General features: G+C 61.7%; 1 protein-coding gene across 1 annotated transcript in view; it reads right to left on the bottom strand.

Annotated features, from left to right (window-relative positions):
• Window positions 1–791: 791 nt before the first annotated feature.
• LOC119109425 (formin-like protein) overlaps window positions 792–21138 on the bottom strand; it is a 40821-nt gene continuing 20474 nt past the window's right edge. Inside the window, 16 exon segments of the mRNA XM_037233039.1 lie at window positions 792–1499; window positions 2111–2242; window positions 3126–3258; window positions 3866–4016; window positions 4420–4531; window positions 4533–4700; window positions 5194–5360; window positions 6713–6838; window positions 7457–7670; window positions 8031–8447; window positions 8712–8945; window positions 9334–9477; window positions 9944–10115; window positions 12248–12324; window positions 15411–15669; window positions 17191–17274. Of these exon segments, the coding sequence (XP_037088934.1) occupies window positions 1284–1499; window positions 2111–2242; window positions 3126–3258; window positions 3866–4016; window positions 4420–4531; window positions 4533–4700; window positions 5194–5360; window positions 6713–6838; window positions 7457–7670; window positions 8031–8447; window positions 8712–8945; window positions 9334–9477; window positions 9944–10115; window positions 12248–12324; window positions 15411–15669; window positions 17191–17274 (2806 nt within the window). The 3' untranslated portion in view covers window positions 792–1283.

Raw genomic sequence — 21138 nt, 5'->3', positions numbered from 1 at the left:
CTAGGGCGGTGCTCTCCTCCAAGAAAGGAGAGGAACTGTTTCGCGTGCGAATCGTGATGCAAGAATGCTGACGACAGACGCGGTCGATGTCTCCTCCCCCAAACGGTTGTCGATAGCCTCCCGCGCGCCATCTATCGGCACAAGCCGTGACCACACCAGCCTGGTAGCGGCACCCGATGTATTTCCATATAAAGGCACAAAGTAAACCGCGGCCAAACGGCTAGCGGTTTCTAGCTGCGGCTCCGAAAAATATGATACTAGGTGGTGTTGGGAATACAATGTCGGACCGACGCGTGATGCCCAGGGACCGACGCATGATGCCCAGGGACTGATGCATGATGCCCAGGGACTGATGCATGATGCCCAGGGACTGATACATCATGTCCACGGGCCGCCGCGGGGTGCACAGGGACCGATACATGACGCACAGGTAGCCAGGCCCAGACAGGACCGCCCTGTCTACCGTAACCAGCTTCTAAATTACCGGCGACTGTAGACTGTCGACCGCTCATGCCTACTTCCGAACAAGCCTGGGAAGGGTCCTATGAAAACAACCATGTATGGTCGGGTGGTATGCACGTTGCAGAGTTTGCACGATGTAGGTATGCAGGTTTGAAAAAAACGAAGAGAACGTGTAAAAATTGAGAAGAAAGGAGAGGAACTGTTTCGCGTGCGAATCGTGATGCAAGAACGCTGACGACAGACGCGGTCGATGTCTCCTCCCCCAAACGGTTCGTCGATAGCCTCCCGCGCGCCATCTATCGGCACAAGCCGTGACCACACCAGCCTGGTAGCGGCACCCGATGTATTTCCATATAAATACAAAAATAAGAATATTGGGCGGGGCCGTGCCGTACACTGCGTTGTGCGTGCGTCGCGCGTGATAAAACGGTGCGTGCGGCGGACGCCGGCGTGACTGGGGCGCCCTGAAGGCACCGGATGGGGGCAGGAGCGGCGCGCGGCGGGCGGGTGCCTGGACTCTCCTGCCGAACCGAACGCGAACGGTCGCCCGCGCCGGCCGCGGCCGCGGCCACAACACTCCACCGCTCAGATCTGCACACGGCGCGAGCGGACGCGCCGCCGCCGCACAGCAGACGCGCAACAAAAATAAAACACTTCACAAGGAGGCCGCTTCGGCCAGGCGCAGCACGCACCCCGCGGCGGCCGCGCCGCCTGACACCTGGCGGCGCGGCGGAGCACTACCGGCGACGGCGGCGGTATGGCACGGCGGCGCGGGTATCACAGATTCCTCCACGGCGGCGGCGGCGGCGGCGGCGGCGTCGTCACACGTCCATGTCATCGAGCGCGCGCGAGAGGCGCGCCGTTTCCGTGCGCTTGCGCTGACTGCGGCGCACGGCGTCGGCGCGCCGGTACGGCTCGCTGCGCAGGCCCAGCAGGATGTCCTCGAGCGCGCCGTGGTACACCTCCTCCTGGCCCAGCAGCTTCTTCTCCTGCACGCCGGTGCGCGACTTCGACTTGAGCTCCTGGATCACCTCCGCCTGGGGATACGGGCGGCCCGACCCGGCCCAGCGCCGTCAGGGGGATAAGCGTGATCGGGGGCACGGGGGCATGCTTGGCACCCAGCGAGCCACGGTAGAAAGCCTGCCATGGACCGACCGGCCGCAGATGAGAACAGAACAGAAGCATAGAAGGGAAATGCAACATGCCTCATAAATCGCACAAAACCTAATGAATGGCATGCAGCGAGAAGGTAACTCGGGCACATCCGACAAAACATTGTTGATACCCGCGTGACCCGCAGACAGCGTGTGATACGCGAGCCCATCCAAATCGTAGAACCGCAGAAACCCGACGGCCCAGGTTCGATCTCTCAAACCAGACATCTTTTACACTCGACCCACACCGGCTTCGATACCTGTTTCCGACAAATCCTTCCGGCAAACGAGCTGAGCTCAAGTCTGCTCACAGGCTGGGCCGAACCCAACTGGTGCGATCTCACCGCTGCGACCCACACTGCGACAACGCGAGAAGACTGCCGCCAGCCGTCTGGCGGCAGTCCCCGGCTTCGCGCCCACACCTCCCGCCCAGAGGCCCGTCACTCCCCGCTGACCTGAGACATACCGCCCCGACGCCGCGCCCGGACACCCACCTGCTGTTTCTTGGCGTTGATCTTGTTGCGCTTGTTGACGCTGGCGACGTTGTTGTTGTCACGCTGCGCAGCCGCCGCCGCCTCGGCCGCCCGCTCCAGTTTACGCCGGTGCTCGTTCTCCTGCTCCGCCACCTGCCGTCAGGCCACGGTCACGGTGAGCGGGCGGGCCCAGGTCACAGGAAGGTCTGGTAAGATAGAGTATGTGTGGCCCAGGTCCGGTCAGGCCAGGTGAGGCCGGGTCAGGTGAGGTCAGGCGAGGTCAGGCGAGGCCGGGTTAGGTTAGCCTAGGCTAGGATAGGCTAGGCTAGGCTACGCTAGGCTAAGCTACGTCAGGCTAGGCTAGGCTAGGCTAGGCTAGGCTAGGCTAGGCTAGGCTAGGCTAGGCTAGGCTAGGCTAGGCTAGGCTAGGCTAGGCTAGGCTAGGCTAGGCTAGGCTAGGCTAGGCTAGGCTAGGCTAGGCTAGGCTAGGCTGGGCTAGGCTGGGCTGGCTAGGCTAGGCTAGGCTAGGCTAGGCTAGGCTAGGCTAGACTAGGCTAGACTAGACTAGACTAGACTAGACTAGACTAGACTAGACTACACTAGACTAGGCTAGGCAAGGTCTGGCCAGGTCTGACCATTGGTATCGTACAGCCGGCATTCAGGGCAAATGGAGGAGCCACCGTCAAGCACTGGAGATGGTGAGTAGCACTAATGAGTAGCAACCATCCTATTCTCCACCTAACATCATGGCGTCCAAACGATCACGTGAAAATGACGACCACGTCATCATGTCAACAGTACCTCTGAACTTGCCAAGCGGCATGGGGCGTATTGGATACGACAGATCAGAAGATTACGACGAAAAAATCTCCGATACAAGTTCACTTGAATTGACACATCGCAGAAACACTGCGCATCTGACTGCAGCTCTGAGAATAACATCACACTTTTGAAATATAAACAAGCACATCAAAGACGAGCGCTTTCGACGCGCCCCCTCTCATCCTGCATGTTCTGCTCTGCTCTGGTCACGCACCTTCAGCGCCTTCAGGAAGCGGGCGAAGATGGCGAAGAACGTGTTGGCGGCCACGGCGCGGCTGCTTTCGCCGAAGTACTCCACGGCGCGCGAGAACGCCTCCTGCGCCGTCTTGCTCTCCGTGCGCAGCCGTCTGCCGGGCGCCGGACACGGCCGCGTCAGCTCGCAGCGCTCCGCACCAACATCACCCCCCAACCTCGCCGCCAACTGACCGCGGCTGTCGGTGCGTCGTCACCCACCCGTCCCGGTCGCAGCAGGGGCTGTGGAATCTCCGCCCGGCGCTCGTCGGGCAGACCGAGCTGGGCCATAGCGCCCGGCGTCGGCGGCCGCACCGCCGCCGCCGCGGCCCCGCTCAGCCGCGACCGCTCCGCCCCAGCTCGGCGCCCGGCCTCTGGACGACGCCACGCACCCGGCCCGGCCGGCAGCATAAACAGCGCCGGGCACGGACCGCAGCGCCGCGGCCGACCAAAGGTCGGCCTGACGCGGCCGGGCGGCCGGGCGGCCGGGCGGCCGGCGGCGGGTCCCGTTGCCGGCCCGGCCCGGCCGGCGCCCCTTCCTCGCCGCCGCGGACGGGTGACGACCGAACCCCAGACCGCTCGCACCATCTCCCCTCGTGCTCGACTCCCGTAGTTCGGTGTTTGTTCCGTCAGCCCCTGCCCCCCCCCCCCACGCCCTCCTTTTTCTGGTGGCCCCTTCCGTCGGGTTTCATCACCGCTTGGGTCGGACCATCGGCCGCTCACCGCAACTTGTCGTCCGAGTTTGCCAGGAAGTCGCGCAGCGCCGTCTTCATCGCTTCGTCCTTGACGTTCTGGCGGACGTACATCTCGCGGCGCGCCGCCTCCATGCCCTTCTCCAGCTCCTGCACGTCCGTCAGCACGTTCTCCAGCGACACTGCAACACAGGACCGTGCTGTCAAACCGTGACCGTAATGCAACACGAAGCGACGCCGCCACATAGGACGAGGTTGCGACACGTGGTAAGACTGCGACAACATCGAGACCACACCGAGCCGTGGGGAGGCACACAGACACAGAATGACGCCGTGACACGTTGCAACACCGCAGCACAGAGCCATAACACGAAACAGGACGTCACTGCGACACACGGTGACACGCGGCGACACACCGGGCGACACGTCACGCGACGCCAACACCCGGCGACACGTCACGCCCAACCGCGACACAGGAAATACCCATCGCGCGCTGATGAAGCGAATCACGCCAATCTGCCGCGCACGTGCCGCCGGTCGGCCGGCCGGCCGTCGGCGGCAGCGCCCCGCGCGGCCGCCACTCACCCTGAGCGGCCTTCTCGACGAAGCGCAGCTCCGACTCCACGCCCACCGCCTCCGGCACGCGCTCGTGCATCGTCTGCGCGATGTAGTGCAGCAGGCAGCGCCGCTTGTCCTGTCGACTTGGTGTCCGTCAGGTTGTCAAGCGACTGCAGCTTGAAGCCGTAGGCCGGGCCGCGCTTGGCGCTGTTCATGTAGTTGCCGAAGGCCAGGATCACCTCCAGCACGCGGCGCAGGCGCTTCGACGCCACAATGGAGTTGGAGGCGCTGATCACCGCATGAATTTGCTGCCGAGAGATACCAGGCATCACCGGAAGGAGGACGTTCGGTGACGCTTTCTGTTGGGAGTTTTCGGCTTCATCGGCGTGAGCCTGGCCAAACTGACGCTCAAAGGGGGCATGACAGCCAGGCCGTCTTCACGGAGTCACCCATCGCTCAGGCTTGAGCAGCTCAGCTCACAAGCTCGACCGCCAGTTCTGGATAAAGCACATCTTTTATGTATTCTTATTAGCAGTTGTAACAGCTTAGCTAGACGAGGGTCACGCAGATTACTTAACTTGACGAAATGCCATCAAAAGAAGGCAGTACGCCCATTCATGGAGGTCTTGCATAGAACCAGAGACAATCCTACACGATGTACCCTGGCCACTCAGTTTCTTCGACTAATGCAACCGCACGCCGCTTCCCCACACTCCCGCGAGAAAACTCCAGACAGAAAACCAGCACGCCGATCCTCCCGGCTCATCCCGCGCGACACCTCATCCCTGCCGCCCCACTGACCGGCTGCACCAGGTGGACGTTGTCGAAGAAGTTGCCCATGTAGGCCATGACGGCCAGCTTGTTGGCGAGCCGCTCCACCCGCGACAGCTGGATCAGGTACTGGTCCTCGTCCGTCAGCGCCGACGCGTCCTTGCGCTCCGCCTCGTACTCGCGGTACAGCTTGGTCTGCGGACAGCCGGCCGGCCAGGGTACAGCGCGCCGCCGGAGGGGGGGGGGGGGGGGGGGGGCACGGTCCCGCGGGGGTCACGAGCAGGTCAGACAGCTGCCGGGGCAGCTCACACAGCACTCAGTGAGATGGGAGCAAGCTTATCAAAGACCTCTGTTGACCTACTTCTCTCCATGTAGCCGTATTCTCCACGTATGGTATCATATTGCATACCACAATCATGTTATGCTTCAATACACCCATACTGTTATATATTACGATACGATATACATATATATATATATATATATAATATATATATATATATATATATATATATATATTCGACCAACTCTCTCCATGCTTCCATTACATTATCAATGATTCCGGTGGCCCTGTCCATTTGATTCATTAACATACCGGTACATCCAGCTATATCTATACATATTACTGAAGTCAGGGAGCACGCTCTCCTCCAGGCATGTCTCATTGAAAATGCCAGTTTTCATGACGGTGACTTGCCTTTTAGACATAAAATTACTCATTTACACATAACATAAGTCAAGCTACACATAACAACCACTAAACTCGTGCACAACGCTGGCCATTTTCAAATACCGCCTGTGTGACTGCGTGCGTCGACCACACTCGTGCATCGGCCGCACTACGACCCCACTATCACGACGGCTGACCGGAGGACGGAGCGTCACGGCGGCATGTAGCATCGCCTCGTGGAGAGCACTGTCTCGACCCGCAATGGCGGAAATTACCACCATACCGGCCAAGTGCACGCAAAAAGTGAAACTGGACGAGCTGGAAGCCGTTTATATCCGGGATAAAGATCCGGCAACCCGACGGAGATGGATATGATGTGATGGATGGATGGACGGATGGATGGATAGGCCGGATACGATGGATATGCGGGCATACTGTACTTGCGGGATGGACAGTCTCTGGCACATAGACACAAGCCGTAAAATGGGGCGGTGGGGCAAGTGACAAAGCCGGACAAAGACCTTGCCAGTGTTCGCCATTATACGAGGTGCCCATTCCTGGCGGACATGATAGCAGGCTTTCATAAAACCGAATTACCCGTTTTGAGTACTAGAAACGCGAAATATAGTTTCGAGCCAACGTAATCACGAATGCTTACATTGTCGTGTACAGTTGCGTCTTTGTTGTCTGATGATGTTGGCAGAGCCAATGAACCGTTACGAGATAACATAGACGTCCATTCTTTAACAGTTCCGACGACGGGAAACAATTCAGAAATTTGAATAATTGTCTAAAAAGCAGGTAAAAATGAGATATTGTGTCATGTTAGATCATATATATACATATACCACGCAGACCAAACGGCGCCGGCCCCACCTCCTGCCTCGGTGGGCACCATGCGCTGCAGCAGCTCCACCATCTCCAGAGGCAGCGTCTTCAGGTCCAGCATGTTGATGGCGCGCACCACCTCCTCGACAGGCCGCTCCAGCTTGCGCCGCGAGATCGCTGCCGGCGCGGCGCGGAAGGCGTCATGGCCGGCGGGGCCGGACCGGGACGACTCCCGTCGCCAGGGGATGTAGAGAGGAGGGGGGGGGGGGGACGCTGCAGGTGACGCTCTCCAAACACGATTGGGGGGACGGCTCGAGTTTTTTACTTCGTGGGAAGTTCGTTATGTACCTCGCCGTCGGCCTGGTGATAAGATCTCAGATTAACCCCCCTCCCCCCCCCCCTCCGAACAGTACATTAAGTAACACGCCTGTTTCAGCGTGCACCGAGACCCAAGGCTTCGCGGAGGCCACTGGTTCGTCCACCACCGCCAAAGAGCGGCGGACCATTCCAAAATAATGGGTGCACAGCAGATTCAGAGCCAAGCCGGGCGAAGAGCGCAGACGAGCCGCAGCCCGCGGCATAGCGCTGCCAGACAAGGACACCATGCCTGGGAGATGAGCCCGTTTTCTAAACATTTACACTGCCGGGTGAGTCACGGCACGCCCGCCACACCATGTCACAAACGCTATGAATCACGTGACTTCCAGCCACTGGCATCCTCCGGCCCATTCAAAGTCTCATCGGCCACCAGACGCGCGCGCCACAGCCGTCCGCCTCCCGTGGCCCGGCCCTCACCGATGTTCCTCAGCCGGTTGTGCTCGAGCAGCGAGGTCTTCTCGGGCCGCTTGAAGCGCTTGCTGCCGAGCGTGCCGAACGCGCCGTCGCGGCTGTCCAGGGTGCCGTTGGCCAGCAGGCTGGTGCCGATCTTGAAGTTCTCCTCGAAGTCGGCGAAGTCGATGATGCTCATTAGCCTGTCGTCGTCCAGCTCGTTGAAGACGGTGCCGCGCACCTGGCGTGAGCGCGAGCGGCGTCAGCGGTGGGGGGTGGGGGAGAGGGGGGTGTCTTGCCTGGTCAGGTCACCGGAGCCCACCGGTCCCAATCAACGGCAGCTAGCTACCCAGGAGCGGGACCTCGTATTACCGCTCATACAAAGACCAAACACCGATTGGCCCAAGCACTGATGCCTTTCCACGTCGAAGCCGGTACATCACGTGCCGATCCGCAAGCCAAGCACTGGACTCGATCACACGAGCAACCAATCGAAACGAAGTCCAAACACGCTGGGTAGAGCTCGTGGCCGACCGCACAACACCGCTGTCCGAGCGTCAATGTCGCCGCCCGCTCGCGGAGCCCGTCTGCCCGCCCGCACCTGGTTGGGCTTCAGCGCGATCCAGTTGAGCGTGGGCAGTTTGTGCTTGGTCTGCAGACGGCGCTTGATGGTGAGCGAGCCGTCCTGCGGCAGCTGCAGCTGGCCGGGCGGCGGCGGCGGCGGCGGGGGCCCGCCGCGGCCCGGCGGCAGCGCCGGCGCCGGCGGGATCCTGCCGCCGGGCGGCGGCGGCGGCGGCGGCGGGGGAGGCGGCGGCGGTGGCGGTGGCGGGGCCGCGCCGCCGGCGGCGGCCGGGCCCACCCCGGCGCCGGAGCCGGCCGCGCCGCCCGAGCCCTGCGGTATGGTGAGCGCGAACGTCTCCAGCTGCTGGATCTTGCTCTCCAGCATGGACTGGCGCCGAATCGACTCCGCCTCCTTCTCAGAGGCCACCCGGCGCAGCGACGTCACCTCCTCAGTGAACTGTAAACCGAGGGCAGGGTCAGCAAGGAGGGCATGGTCAGCCCCGCAAGTTGGGCGCCGAATTCTCCCAGTTTGACCTAACCCGCGACCGAGCCTCGGCAACAGCCAAGTGCCAATGCGCCACCGTCACCTTTCCATCCAACGCTGACCTCGCTACGACACCGTATCTGCACCCACTTAGGTCCAAACCTCACCACGTCAGTCACGCCTCCGGGATCTGAGCTGTCCCACCCACGCGAGAGTCCGCCACGATGACGTCCTCACCTGCTGCATCTTCTCCAGCAGCTCGTCCCGCTCACGCCGGATATCGGCAGTGGCAACCTCGAGGTCGGCCACCTTCTGCATGGCCTCCACCTCGACCTCCTGTAGCTCCTCCTGCGTCTGCGCCAGCTCCGACTCCAGCTCCTCCACCTTCTCGATGTAGATGGCCTTGGTCATCGAGTCCTCCATCAGCGCGCCCACATCGAACACGTTGTCCAAGTACGCCGAGATCTGCACCTGGAAAGCGCGCGGGGGACACGGGGTAAGTCCAGCACGGCACCCAGGCCACCAGAGGGCCAGAGCAGTCTCGGGACGGCACCATGCGGTGACCACGGGCGTCAGCGGCGGTCCGCAAAAGGCCGAGCAGCAACACCCGGCGTCAGCGGTGTCGCGAGTCTCGGAGAGTCTTGCGGAGTCTCGCGGAGTCTCGCAAGCCGGCCGGACGGTCGCCTGCGGTTCAGCTCAGCGCTACAGGTGGCCAGCGGGTCAGCTGGCGACTGCAGTCTCCAAGCACGCCAGCTGAAGTCCTCAGCCGCGGCCGGCGCAGCGCGGCGCGCGCGACGCGGCCACTGATGGCCGGCGCTCTTCCGCCGGACGGGAGGCCGCCAGGCGGCTCCGCTCTCACCTGCAGCTCCTCGCTCTCCGTGTGCCGCAGCTTCTCCAGGTACTCGTCCAGCCCCAGCATGGAGAACTCGTACTGCAGGTGCACGCGGAAGTTCATGTCCTCCACCGAGTGCACCACGATGTTGATGAACTGCATGCAGGCCACCTGGGGAGGGGCGGGCGGGTCTCAGGCCGGCTCGGCGAGCCAGAGGATGGCGGCCACCCCTCTGATCGCTCCACCGGAGCCGGCAGAATGACCTGCAAACTCGTAAGGTACTCCCGTCGCAGAATCCCAGCGCCACACTGATCGGAAGCCTTTCGGCGACCGATACTGTGGCACATCGATGCCCCAGCGCGGAGCCAGCAACAGTAAGCGGCCTTTCAGTACGCCGGCAGCCGGTCGCGTCTCCTGAAGTGGATCATGGAAAAAATAGCCCGCTGCTTCGCGAACACAGTTCATACCAAGGCTGGCCCAGGTAACGACCAAGCACCCGCATTAAATGAGCCTTTTGACCACGTACCGAGCTGATGGCGTTGATTTCGAAGAGGGAGACCTAAACATGACACACAGTTACCTACCAGGTTACGCATGTTTGACGCCTACACAAAACACCACCAGCACTTTAACTTACCATGAACTCGATGTGGAAGACTTCGTAGTGGATGAAGTACTTCATGAGCGTCTGGAAGCGACGGTCCTCGGAGCATACCTCCTTGAAGTTGGTGAAGGCGCCCAGGATGATCTGGTGGCCGCCCTTCACCAGACAGATGGCGGCCAGAAGCTCCAGCACCAGCGCCTTGGTCCTGCCGGCGCCAGCACGGGCAGCAAGGTCAGCGGCAGCAACGGAGGCGCCCCCCCCCCCCCCCGCGAGATGGGAGGTGTCCATAGTGATGGACGGCGACACCCGGGCTGTTAGGACCGTGACAGCCGCGGTTCCGGTGCCCGCGCTGTGGCCACTGCGAGCACGAACGTCGCGGATGCGGTCTGGGAAAACCCGTCGGCGCGGCACGACCGGCGCGGGTCACGGGGCATTCGCTCGCAGCTCGGCGCCGGGGACTCGCACGACACCCCGCGGCCATCGCGGAGACACGCCCCCCCCCCCCCCGAGAAAGCGGGCGTCACCGCGCTCCCACGGCGCGGACGCCCCGGCAGCCCGCGCCACTGGTCAGCCGGCAACCGGCCCGGGCGTCCGTGACGTCACCGCGCTAGCCGAGCCGGCTCAGCAGACGCTCACGACGCGACCGCAGCATCCGCCGCCGGCACGGCACCGCGCCGGCCGACCGGAGCCGCGGCTGGGCGCCGGGCGCCTCCGCCCGTGTCAGCAGGCTGAGGCGCCGGAGCCCTGGGCCGGCGGCGGCGGGCCCGCAGGACGCCCGCAGGCGCAAGGCCGCTTGCGCGGCGCTTGTCCGTGCGCAGCGCCGTCGCCTGACCCGGCCCGCGGCTGAAGACGCTAGCGAGTAGCGCTGACCCAGTTCTGTGAGGCTCATTGGTTAAGAGCGTAGTAAGCGCTCGTCGCGGCCGAACCTAAACAGCCGTCGGGTTAATGTCAACAGTTAGTCGAGAGATGACGTACTGCATAGCAGGCCTGTTCGCCTGCATGACCCAGGTCCAGCGCCTTCTGAGAAGAAGTGCGCCTGGCTGGCCAAAGCGCGTACAAAAATATCAGGTTGCCTTGTGCCACAAATACGTCCGCAGTACACTGTAACGACAGAGCCGGCGACGACTACACCATACGCGTTCGGCACGTCTGGCCGCTTCTCCTCGCGTTCTCGTCGCGTCACGAGAGCCTCTTCCACCCCCGCGCGAGGAGCGGCACGCCCTCGAGGAGCCGTGCCCCCGACGGGTGCTCTCCGGCCGACGCGACGCCGCGCGGCCGCGCCTGCCGCGTGGGTGGTGCCGGGTGCGCGCCGCTCCTCTGGCCAGTCCGGCCGGCCTCCGTGGCCGCAGCGCGCGGCCCGCCGCGTGGGTGGCGCCGGCCGGAGCGCGTCCGCCGCCGCGCGGCCGGACGGTGCCTCCGCCCCAGGGCCGGGCACGGCTCCGGCCGGCCGGCGGCGCGTCATGGCGCGGGACGGATGGACGATGCGACATGTTCGCCCTGGCGGCGCGTCCATCGCCGGGCGTCCGACCAAACAGGCGGCCGCTCTGCTGTGTGGTGAAGGCGGAGCAGGGCTGCAGCGTCGGTTTTGCAGCGTCAACAGGGGGCTGTTGAGCGCACGGCCGGGGCTATGACAGATCCCCCGCCTCGCCGTCTCGTCTCGTCTCGCCGCCTGGTCAGCGACGACCGCCGCCGTCCTGCCCTGCCCTCAGCTCCCCGTCCCCACCGCCGCCGGACCCTCCGCTCGGGTCGGCCACGAACGCGTCCCGGCGGCGGCCCCGGCGCCCGGCTGCCGTCCCGGCGCCGGCACGCTGACCGGCCGCGCCACCACGGCAGGCGCCGGTCCGACCTGATCCTCGACAAACACCAGGCGACGACCGCAGGCGTTCCAGCCGGGCCCGTGCACGGCGTGCGCGTCGGATTACCGAGCAGCCAGCCCACCGGCCGACCCGGCGGGCCATCACGTCAAGTACAGCGCATCGCGGCGCCACGGGTGGCGTCACCTGTCAGTTGATCTTCGCCCCGTCCCAGGGTCCCCTAATGGCCCTGCCATCCAATCAACAGGTCATATATCAGTGCAGCTCGGCGGTCTCCGCGCCGTCACGCGCCGTGAGGGCGCCCATCAGCGGGCCAGCTCTCAACAAACAAGTCATCGGGCTGGAGGGCCCCGTAACAAGCCGCAGCCACCGGCGGACGTCGCAAGCCAGGCGCCGCCGGACGCCGCCGCATGAGTGATCGCCGCTCAGCCACGCAGGGATCCGAGTGCTCAGGGCACCCAGGGCACTCCTTGCGGCACCCGCAGATCATCCGCAGCACTCCCAGATCACGGGCGGCACCCACCGTAAGCTCTTGTGGTTGAGGCTGAGCGCTATGCTGTTGATGGCCTCCAGGTGCTCGATGATCATGTTGAAGCCGAACTGGAACAGGAAGGTGCGTGAGTGCATCTGGGTGCGTAAACACCAAAACGAACCCAGCAGGCGGCGGAACTTTGAAAGATAGAGCCGAGAATGTCATGGGCATTATACATTGATGACAGGCTACCTCGCAGCCCAGTCGCGACGAAATGATCACAAGCGGCTTAGAGATTCCACAGCCGGTGACACGCGTGACGTAATTAAACCATTAAACCATCCACTTCCTGATCACATCCCGCGTTCGTATTGTAACCTTATTGTAACCTGATAAATCGCGAAATGTAAATTAATCAACACCGTACTTCTTTCAGCACCGCATAACGCACGCCACAAATAAACAGTGAGAGCTTTAATGGCAGACGGTAACAAATGTAGGTGGATGATTGATCTCCCAAAGCGATCTTTCGCACAGACGTCCTTCAGTACGGGATTTACGATGTTTATCACATGTTTGACGGCCATCATTCGTGCTAGTGCAGGTCAACTGGAGAGCCCTCATACGTTACATTTCCACAACCGTGTCCACAAAAACCACTAAGCTGATTGATTAGCTTGAGCCTGCTCCGACCGGAAGTAAGCACGAGCAGCACTCTTAACGCGAGACTAGCCATTCTACAAATCATCGGCGGACCAAACAATTCATTCCTGGACATCTCATGAGGCGCGCACCGAACTCCGTACACCATGGCGATGGGGACACCTGCGCTCCTGAAAACCACCGTGACTTCCGCTATCGCGGCGTCCCCAGCTGCACCAAGGACCGTGGCGTGTCCAGCGCAGCCAGCCCACCTCATGGGGGGAGGGGGGAGGCACCAGACGGTTACTGACGGCAGGCGTTCGAGGAGGGTCCAGCTCGACATGACCCCGCCGCGGCCCGGCCCCGCGTGAGGTCACGGCAGCGACCTTTTATTCTATACCGTTACCAAAGAACAGGTGAGCAGGAGTGCTCCTCCCTCTATCCCAGTGACGCAATAAACCGCACGTTAATACCAGAAAACATAAGATCAAGTTGCGGCACTCCCAGCTGGGACGAGGAAACACATAAAGAAGCAGGCGAAGAGGTGCTGCGGACCAGGCAGGAATTGTGTCATGCAATAGGCAAGAACAAATAATACATAAGAAGGCCTGAACTAGTAATAGCCCAAGTCAGCTAATGACAGCCCGCTAGAGCCACCCGATAAGCGACAACCGCTCATTCACAATGTTAGTACGGATTGTACAATCACACAAGTCAGAGGGGCAATTAACTGGTCATTTTCGTGCTGGGTTTTGAGCTGGATGTCCAGGGAGTCCACCCAGCTAAGCGGAGCTTGTTGCTGGAAGAACTCCCGGAGCCAGCGCCATGAATTTGGGTACGAGTGCATGAATATGACTATATCAAAACGTCATTATGGAGCATAAAGGAGGTTAAATATGACGTGAGTTACATACCTGCAGGGCAAAAATTGCAATATCTTGAAATATGTTGGTTACGTAAATATGTATTCACGAAACGCTCGCAGATGATGTTCTTAACGATGGTTTTTGATGCATCAATCATTCTAGGAAAATATGAAATCAATAGCATCGTTCCACAGCTTAGGGCTAGGGCAAGATGTTGTAAATAGTCTATAATTCCGAATAGAGAAAGGTTCGCCTACATGTTGTATCTCATATCCCTTTTATTCAATTCGTAGAGCTTGTATATCAAATCGAATGACGCAGGAAGCTGTGACGACAGAAATTTGTAAATTACAATTAACATTTGGGATTTAGAGATATCCGATAATTTCAAAACTTTGAATCGTTTAAAGATTGGCTCGGCGCTTTGTGGAGGGTACACGTTTTCTATCACACGCACAGCCCTTTTTTGCAAAATTTCTAGCCGATCTATTTGAGAAGCATAATTCACACCCAAAATCAAGCAGCAATCATTTGAATAAGGAATAATCAAAGTGTTATAGAGCAGATGTGACGTTGTTTTATCAATCCGCCGGGCCGCGGAGCGAGCCGACACCGGGCCCGCGGACGAGTCCGGAGTCGTCGCGAGGCGGCTCTCACCAGGCCGGTCGATGAGCCGAAAACGGGGCAGCGGCTATCGAGCCGCTCCTAATTAGCATGTCGTTAATGCGCCATCAAACGCCCTTCCACTCCGGGGGCCGCCACAGCCTGATCGAAGCTGGCAGTTCATTTCTTAATGGGACAGTCAGCAGGCGCACTAACGGATCCCGTGTCGACACCTTACAGCGCTTTAAAGGCTCGTTACTTGTAACCACGCACCCCCGGGCTCCGCATCCTCTTAGCCCGGCCCGCCGATCCGAACACGTGTGCGCGCGCTGTGCGCTGGGGCCCCGGTCGAGCCGGTGTTAAGGGCGGGGCGCCCGCCCGGGCAGCACCTGACAGCGATCTGACAGAGCTGGGCGCAGGCAGCCGTGCAGCCTCGGCAGGCGTTGGACAGCCCTGGCCCGCCGGACGTCAGCAGTAGCTCAAAGCAGCAATACCAAGCTGAAGGTCCACTTCGCGGCTCAGCGCCAATGTCCGCCTCAGAGCTGAAGGTCAATACGCGCTCCGACCATTCCCCGCTGAAGGTTGATACCAGCGCTCGCGACACACGAAAGCTAGAGCCGCAATACAACGCCGAGGTTCACTTCGGAGGTAAACACCAGTGCCCGCGATTCCCAGGTGGGGGCCAACACAAACGCCGGCAGCTCACTGCCGAAGGGCAGCATCAACGCTGGCGTCCCGCGCCGAAGGTCAAGCCGTCGGACGGGCCACAGCCAGCAGCCGACCGCCCATGACCGTCCCCACCAGCCGTGTAAAACGGCCGTAAACGCTGGGAACGACTTGGCTCCAACCCGCATGGCAGGGCCCGCCGGCTCCATCACGTACCCGCTCACATCCTGCCCCCCCCCCCCCCGCCGACGCCTGCAGAGGGGCGACCGGATGTGGCCGTGGGGGGTGGGGGGCAGGGTGACGCTGCCCGGGGCCTGCGGCGGCGGCAGCGGGCCCAGCGGCCGCCGGTCCATCTCCGGACGGAAGCGACCGCGGCCGACCGCGCCCGTCGCAAACAGCCGCCGCGCCGTCGCCGCGCGGCGCCGGCGGCCACCCACCTTGTTGTTCATGATGGCGCGCAGACACATGATGCAGACGTGGATGTCGTCCTTGGTGTCGCCCATGTTGAGCTTGGCGATGTGGCGCGACGCTCGCTTCAGCTTGGGCGTGTCCATCTGGTCGATGAAGCTCTGGCGCGCCCAGGCGGCGCGCTCCAGCCGCGGCGGCGGCTCCCGCTCGGGCCGCGGCGGCTCGGCGCCGCCCCGCTCCAGCTCCTCGGCCTCCTCCTCCAGCTGCTGCTTCACCCGCTGCTCGTGTCTGCCGCCGGCGGCGAGGCGTCAACGGAGCAGGCCGGAGTGGGGGAGGCGTCAGCACTCCCGGGCGGTGAGGTCATGAATGGTGTCGTGGTAAGTATTGGTGTGATGAGTGATGTCATGAGTGAGAGTGGTGCCGCGATGGATGATGGTGACATTATGGATGTTTTGTGGCGAACTTACACGACTATGCCCCCCCCCCCCCCACCCACCCCCACCCCCAAACGAATCAACCTGCAGCTCTAGCAACAGCTGCAGCAGCTGTGCTAACTCCGTATCGGCCTGCACACGGACCACGTGCATCACGAAGTCGTCCAGATGATTACATCGGGTCTCATCCGTCCGCACCCACATCCGCCGCAAATCAGCCGCGAGGAGCCCGACCAGTGCTCGCGTCCATCGCGCGGCACTGCCGACGGCGCCGCCAGAGGTCACAGAGGTCAGCCGGGCCAACCGGTGCCGCCGATCACCGGCGCCAGCTTCAAACGAGCGCCCGCGCCGCCCCGGGGCCGCACACGGGGCCACGGCGTGGCGGCCAGGACAGGGCAGGACAGCTGGGGTCGGCCGGCGACGGGGGAGCGGGGGAGGAGGGAGGGGGGGGGGGCCCGCCACGGATCGTCTGACCTCCCCTGGACACGCGGCGGGGATGGTGCAGGCGTAGCGAGCGCCGCATGGTTTTGACAGTGCTGATGTGATCAGTCTATGGCACGGCACAATCAACGCCACGGCTGAAATTGGGGACGGCGGTCGAAAGGGGGGATGATGGGGGAACGGCATGCAAAATGGCACATGACACCCAGGCACGGCTGATGCCAGCATTTCACAGACGATCAAGCCCATTGTGGGCGAGATGATATCTATGACAGACCCCAATGACCTTCATCTGAGTGAAAATCGATCACGATTACGCGTGATTGCCATGTGCGCCAACGAATACGACGTATCCAAATTAGACCCGCCACGAGCAGCTGTCCTGAAGCCAGCTGAACACAACCAGTTCGACGTCACAGTCACAGCACGCTCTCACAAAAACGTCCCGGCAAACCCTCGCACACAATCATTCGTGAAGAGCAGCCAGTACCCACACAGCCTGAAACATTGACTATGGACATTGTCGCATCGCCTAATACTCGAATACTAAAAGGTGCATACCCCGGCCTCAGAACAGAGCCCGGCGCCATGCCCGTCCATCTCACCGGCATCAGAACAGAGCCCGGCGCCATGACCGTCCGTCTCACCGGCATCAGAGCAGAGCCCGGCGCCATGCCCGTCCGTCTCCAGCCCAGTGTATCACGCTCACCATGCTCCCGCATCCCAGGGGCCTTTGCCGGCGATGTTACCAGGCCACACCGATCCGCACTGAACGGAGCCTGTGACGCCGACACCGGACACCTCGTCTTATCAGCCCCCACCCATAAAGGTTGACTTCCAGATGCGAATACAGGTCACGCCTGATCTCATCCCTCTACTCCCCCGCAGATGGTCCTCTCGAAGCCCGCGGGCGCGCCGCCGCGGTGTTTCTCACCTCATTAGCATGAGTCGGAAAGTGAGGTAGTCCACCAGCACCTCGAGGCCGTTGTTGTGTTCATTCAGGAACTCCTGCACCCATCTGCGGACACGCACGGTCGGACTTAGACGCACGTGCCACCGGGTTTAGACACCGTGCGCTTCGGGACACGGGAACTGGGGGCACGTGGCGGAGGCTAAGCTCACGTACCCTTCCCCGCCCCCTCCACGTTCCTACGACATTGACATCAGCCCTACGGATGTTGACTGAAACTAAATAACCAAAAGGCTCCGCCAGCTTGGGAGGATTTACATTGTCCGTGCCTGTACTGCAACCACCGCAGGCTCGTCTGGAATGTGGCGAGATGGTATGCGGTGGTGTGGGCGAGATGTGGGGAATTCGCTTCACACGTGTGTCCTTCATCACTCGTCTTGACGCCTGTGCCCGAGCGCGTCCACCGGTCCACCATACTCATCACTTGGGTCCAAGAGCTCTGCCGTACGTAACAACTGCTGGCACAACCGCATGCGACAGATGCAACGCCTCTCACGACCTCGCAACGCAATGCTGCGACCGGCTCGGCGTGACAAGCAAACCAGAACGCAAAAATACCCCCGCGCACCTGCGCAGAGCACGGACACCGACCGGACCTTCGTCCACACCGCCCACCGCCCGCCGGCGCCTCAGCTGAGCAAACGCGGTGTCCTGAGCCGGCGTCCCGACCCCGTGCCGCGTGGGGCGCGCCGGCGGCCGGGCGGCCCGCGCCACCTGAGCGGCAGTTCGGCCGCCAAACCGTTGCGGTCGATCGCCGATCGAATGGCCGAGACGGCGCTGCAGCTCGGCCCACGCCCGCTGGGGCCGGGCCGTTCCCGGTCGTGATTTCTTCCGGATGGGTTGAGCGGCAGGGTCACTAGCACCACCGGCTCTCCGGCCCGCTACCGCGACGTGGTCTGTGTCGTAAGCAGGTGGCGGCGATTCAGGCCAGCGCCGCCGTTTTCAAGGCCCGATGCAAAGTGAAAACCCGCCGTGTCGTATGTTGACGATCAGCGCGAACGTCCGGTTCGAGACGCCACCGGCCCACCCACGACCCCGCTCGTGCCGCGGTCGCCGTCGGGCGCGTGTAGTACAACCCCACGAGCACGCCGCAGCTACCGCGCGCCACCCATGGCGCGGGGCGGGGGGCGAGGGAGGGGCGCGCCGCGGCGGCACGTGCCGGCCGAGGGGCGCTGGCCGGCCACCTGCCCGACCGGGCCGCCCGCTGAGCATACACCGACGCCCCCTGGCGACGAACCGAGCGGAACGGAGAGGCGGCCGCACGCACGCCTCTTAGGCGGAGGGACACGGCCAGGGGGCGGGGCCGGGTGGCAGCTCTTCCCCCCCCCCCCCCGTGACTGGCAGGGGTCACGGGCGGGCACCTCCTGCCCCAGAGGGCGCCGGTTTCGCCCTCCTCCCCTCCCTCGGGCGGCGGAGGCGTCACGGACAGGCGCAGCCGGAACGGACGGGCCTCACTGGGCGCGAGGAGGGCGCGCTGGAACAACAGGCGAACGACGCGCCGTCCAGACGCGGCACGCGAGACGACTGCCGGTGAGCAGTCGCCAGCCGGGTGCCACCTTCCTCGTGTCGCTCTTCCGCTGGCGGGATTTAAAAGCCGGCGCCTCCCCAGCGGGACCCGTCCGCGTTAAAGCCGCCGGTGCCGGACGCCCCGCTGGGAGCGGCGGCCTGAGTGGCGCAGACACGTCCCGACGAGGGAGCAGCGGCAGCTGTGGCCCCTCCGGCCGGCCTGCCATGCCGTGATGATGGGACCGGAGCTGACGCTGGGGTGCCGGCTGGCAGGGAGCGAGCACAGACGGCGGGGAAGGCCTGCCACTTCATCCCGGAGAAATGGGAGCCGACGATGGGTTGTCGCTAGCCAGGCGATAACCGGGTGTTACGACCAGCCAGGTAACGCGAGCGGGAAAGCACGTTTTTCTTCCGAAAGAGCCCGCCTGAGGAGAGCCTTTCAGACTGAGAGTCAGGTAGAATATCAGTTAAGATTCCCACAACACATACTCTCCGACTTGTACGAACTCTACCGGAAAACTGCCAACCAGCAACACGACGGGAGAGACAATCGCAAGCGCGCGTAGCTGCGTGGGGCGGGGAGCGAGGAGGGGGAGGGGGGAGGGGCAGCAGCCCTGAGTCAACGCATCCAGCGTTGGCCAGCCCGCAACAGGCCCGCCGTAGGCTCCCAGCGCTGTTGCGACATTCAATTAAACTGCCCGCCAAGGACGCACCACCGACGAACAAAGAGGCCGCCGGACTGCCATCGCGGGGCCGGGCCGACGCTTCGTGACGGCACGAACGAAAGCCGGCCCCGACAGCGCGACGGCCGGGAGAAAACCGCGGCTGGTCGACGCCGCCGACAGCACGGCACGGCCGATTCCCACACGCGAGCACCGCGGATTTCACTGGACGGCGGCCGCCACCGAGGCCGGGCTCCGCGGGGCCGTGAGGCCACGCTGGCTGGATCGGCGGCCCCACAGGTGCCGTCCCTCCAGATCGGTGTGGGCAGGGGTGCTGTTGTGAGCAAAGCCACAGGCCGGGCGTTCGTGACGACTGTCAGCCGGAAATGTGCCAGGCTCGGCAGCTCAGTTCGGCCCGGTCGGTAACACTTTGAACGGGCTTATATCTCTGTAGCCATCAGTTACACCGCTAGGAAAGTTTTAGCAACAGGTGGAACAATTCTGTAAAATTAACGCTGCCATGTTTTCCAGTAATTCAATGCGGGCTGCACGATTAAGCGACGGGGCTCCGCAACGTTGCAATATCACGGCTGTTTCATCTGCCCATTCAATTAACATGGAAAACTTACACTTTTCAACTTGCCAACAAAGCTGAAGATCATGGGAGGCCAGCAACCTGTCCAAATTTCGGCCGTCAGACATCGCAGCGAGATGAGACAATGCCGTCTGTTTGGCGTTTGTAAAAATGCTTATTTCAGATACAGGCAGCCAAAAAAGGCACAAACGAGAAATCAGCTCGACGACATGGTAAAACATACCGTCAACACATCATTAAACGACACTGATGCTGTCAGAGCCATTGGCGACCCAGCAATAGACTGGAAAGCTATACGTGCTTCACTTCCCGAAATCAGCTACAACTGGAACATGATGTGAGCTAAACCGAGCAGATAGGCTAATGGAAACTATAGAAGCCCTTAGCCCAGCTTATTGTGATAGGCATCCACCTAACAAAGAGGCGTTGTTTCCAATGGTCCCAACTACGGTAAATAAACCCAAGTTAGCCCAGTTTATTGAGACTTGTACTCACCTCATACATAAGCGTCGATTCCAGCACTTCCACAACCATAAATCAACCAAACTGTTTGAAAACAACACAGCTGGCCGATTACCACTGTCAGACATTCGCAGATTTAAAGCCAGCCAAATGCCATAAACGCTAAACATGAGTGCACCCCCGATCCCCTGACATGCGGAAGTAAGACAATCCAATGCATTAATAGTCTTTCTACCAATGGTTGCCAACGTTGGCGTCCTCCATTCTCTTCGGTTTGGGTAACATTTGCGTGATGAAAATCACGCCTAAAATCGACTCCTTCGTCCCACGTCGCAACAGATGTCCTACTGCGTATGAGCGTAGATTAAAGTCTTTCCACGGCGTCGAGCGCTCCTACAACTGCCTGTGAAAAGGACAAGTTTAGAGCCAAGGTTTTGCAGATCCCGCGGCGGCCTCAAAACATATTGTAAGCCGTCTCCGAGTACTCCAGTCATAATTGGATGGAGGGATGCGTCGTACACCGTCTTCCTATCAATCTGCAGTGATCATAAAAGGCCAATCACGGCCTTAGTACCAATCCGAACATTAAACCACGGATGGAGGAACAGTGAGTGGAACATTAAACCACTCACTTGCCTATTCAGTGCCACGAGGGCGGACAGCTCCGCCCCTGAGCCCAAGACGCGC

This window comes from Pollicipes pollicipes, unplaced genomic scaffold (assembly GCF_011947565.3).
Source record: "Pollicipes pollicipes isolate AB1234 unplaced genomic scaffold, Ppol_2.1 Scaffold_7231;HRSCAF=8579_pilon_pilon_pilon, whole genome shotgun sequence".
Classification (NCBI taxonomy): Eukaryota; Metazoa; Arthropoda; class Thecostraca; order Pollicipedomorpha; family Pollicipedidae; genus Pollicipes; species Pollicipes pollicipes.
Note: the sequence above shows the minus strand (reverse complement) of the source record. Positions and strands in the feature narration are given on the sequence as shown.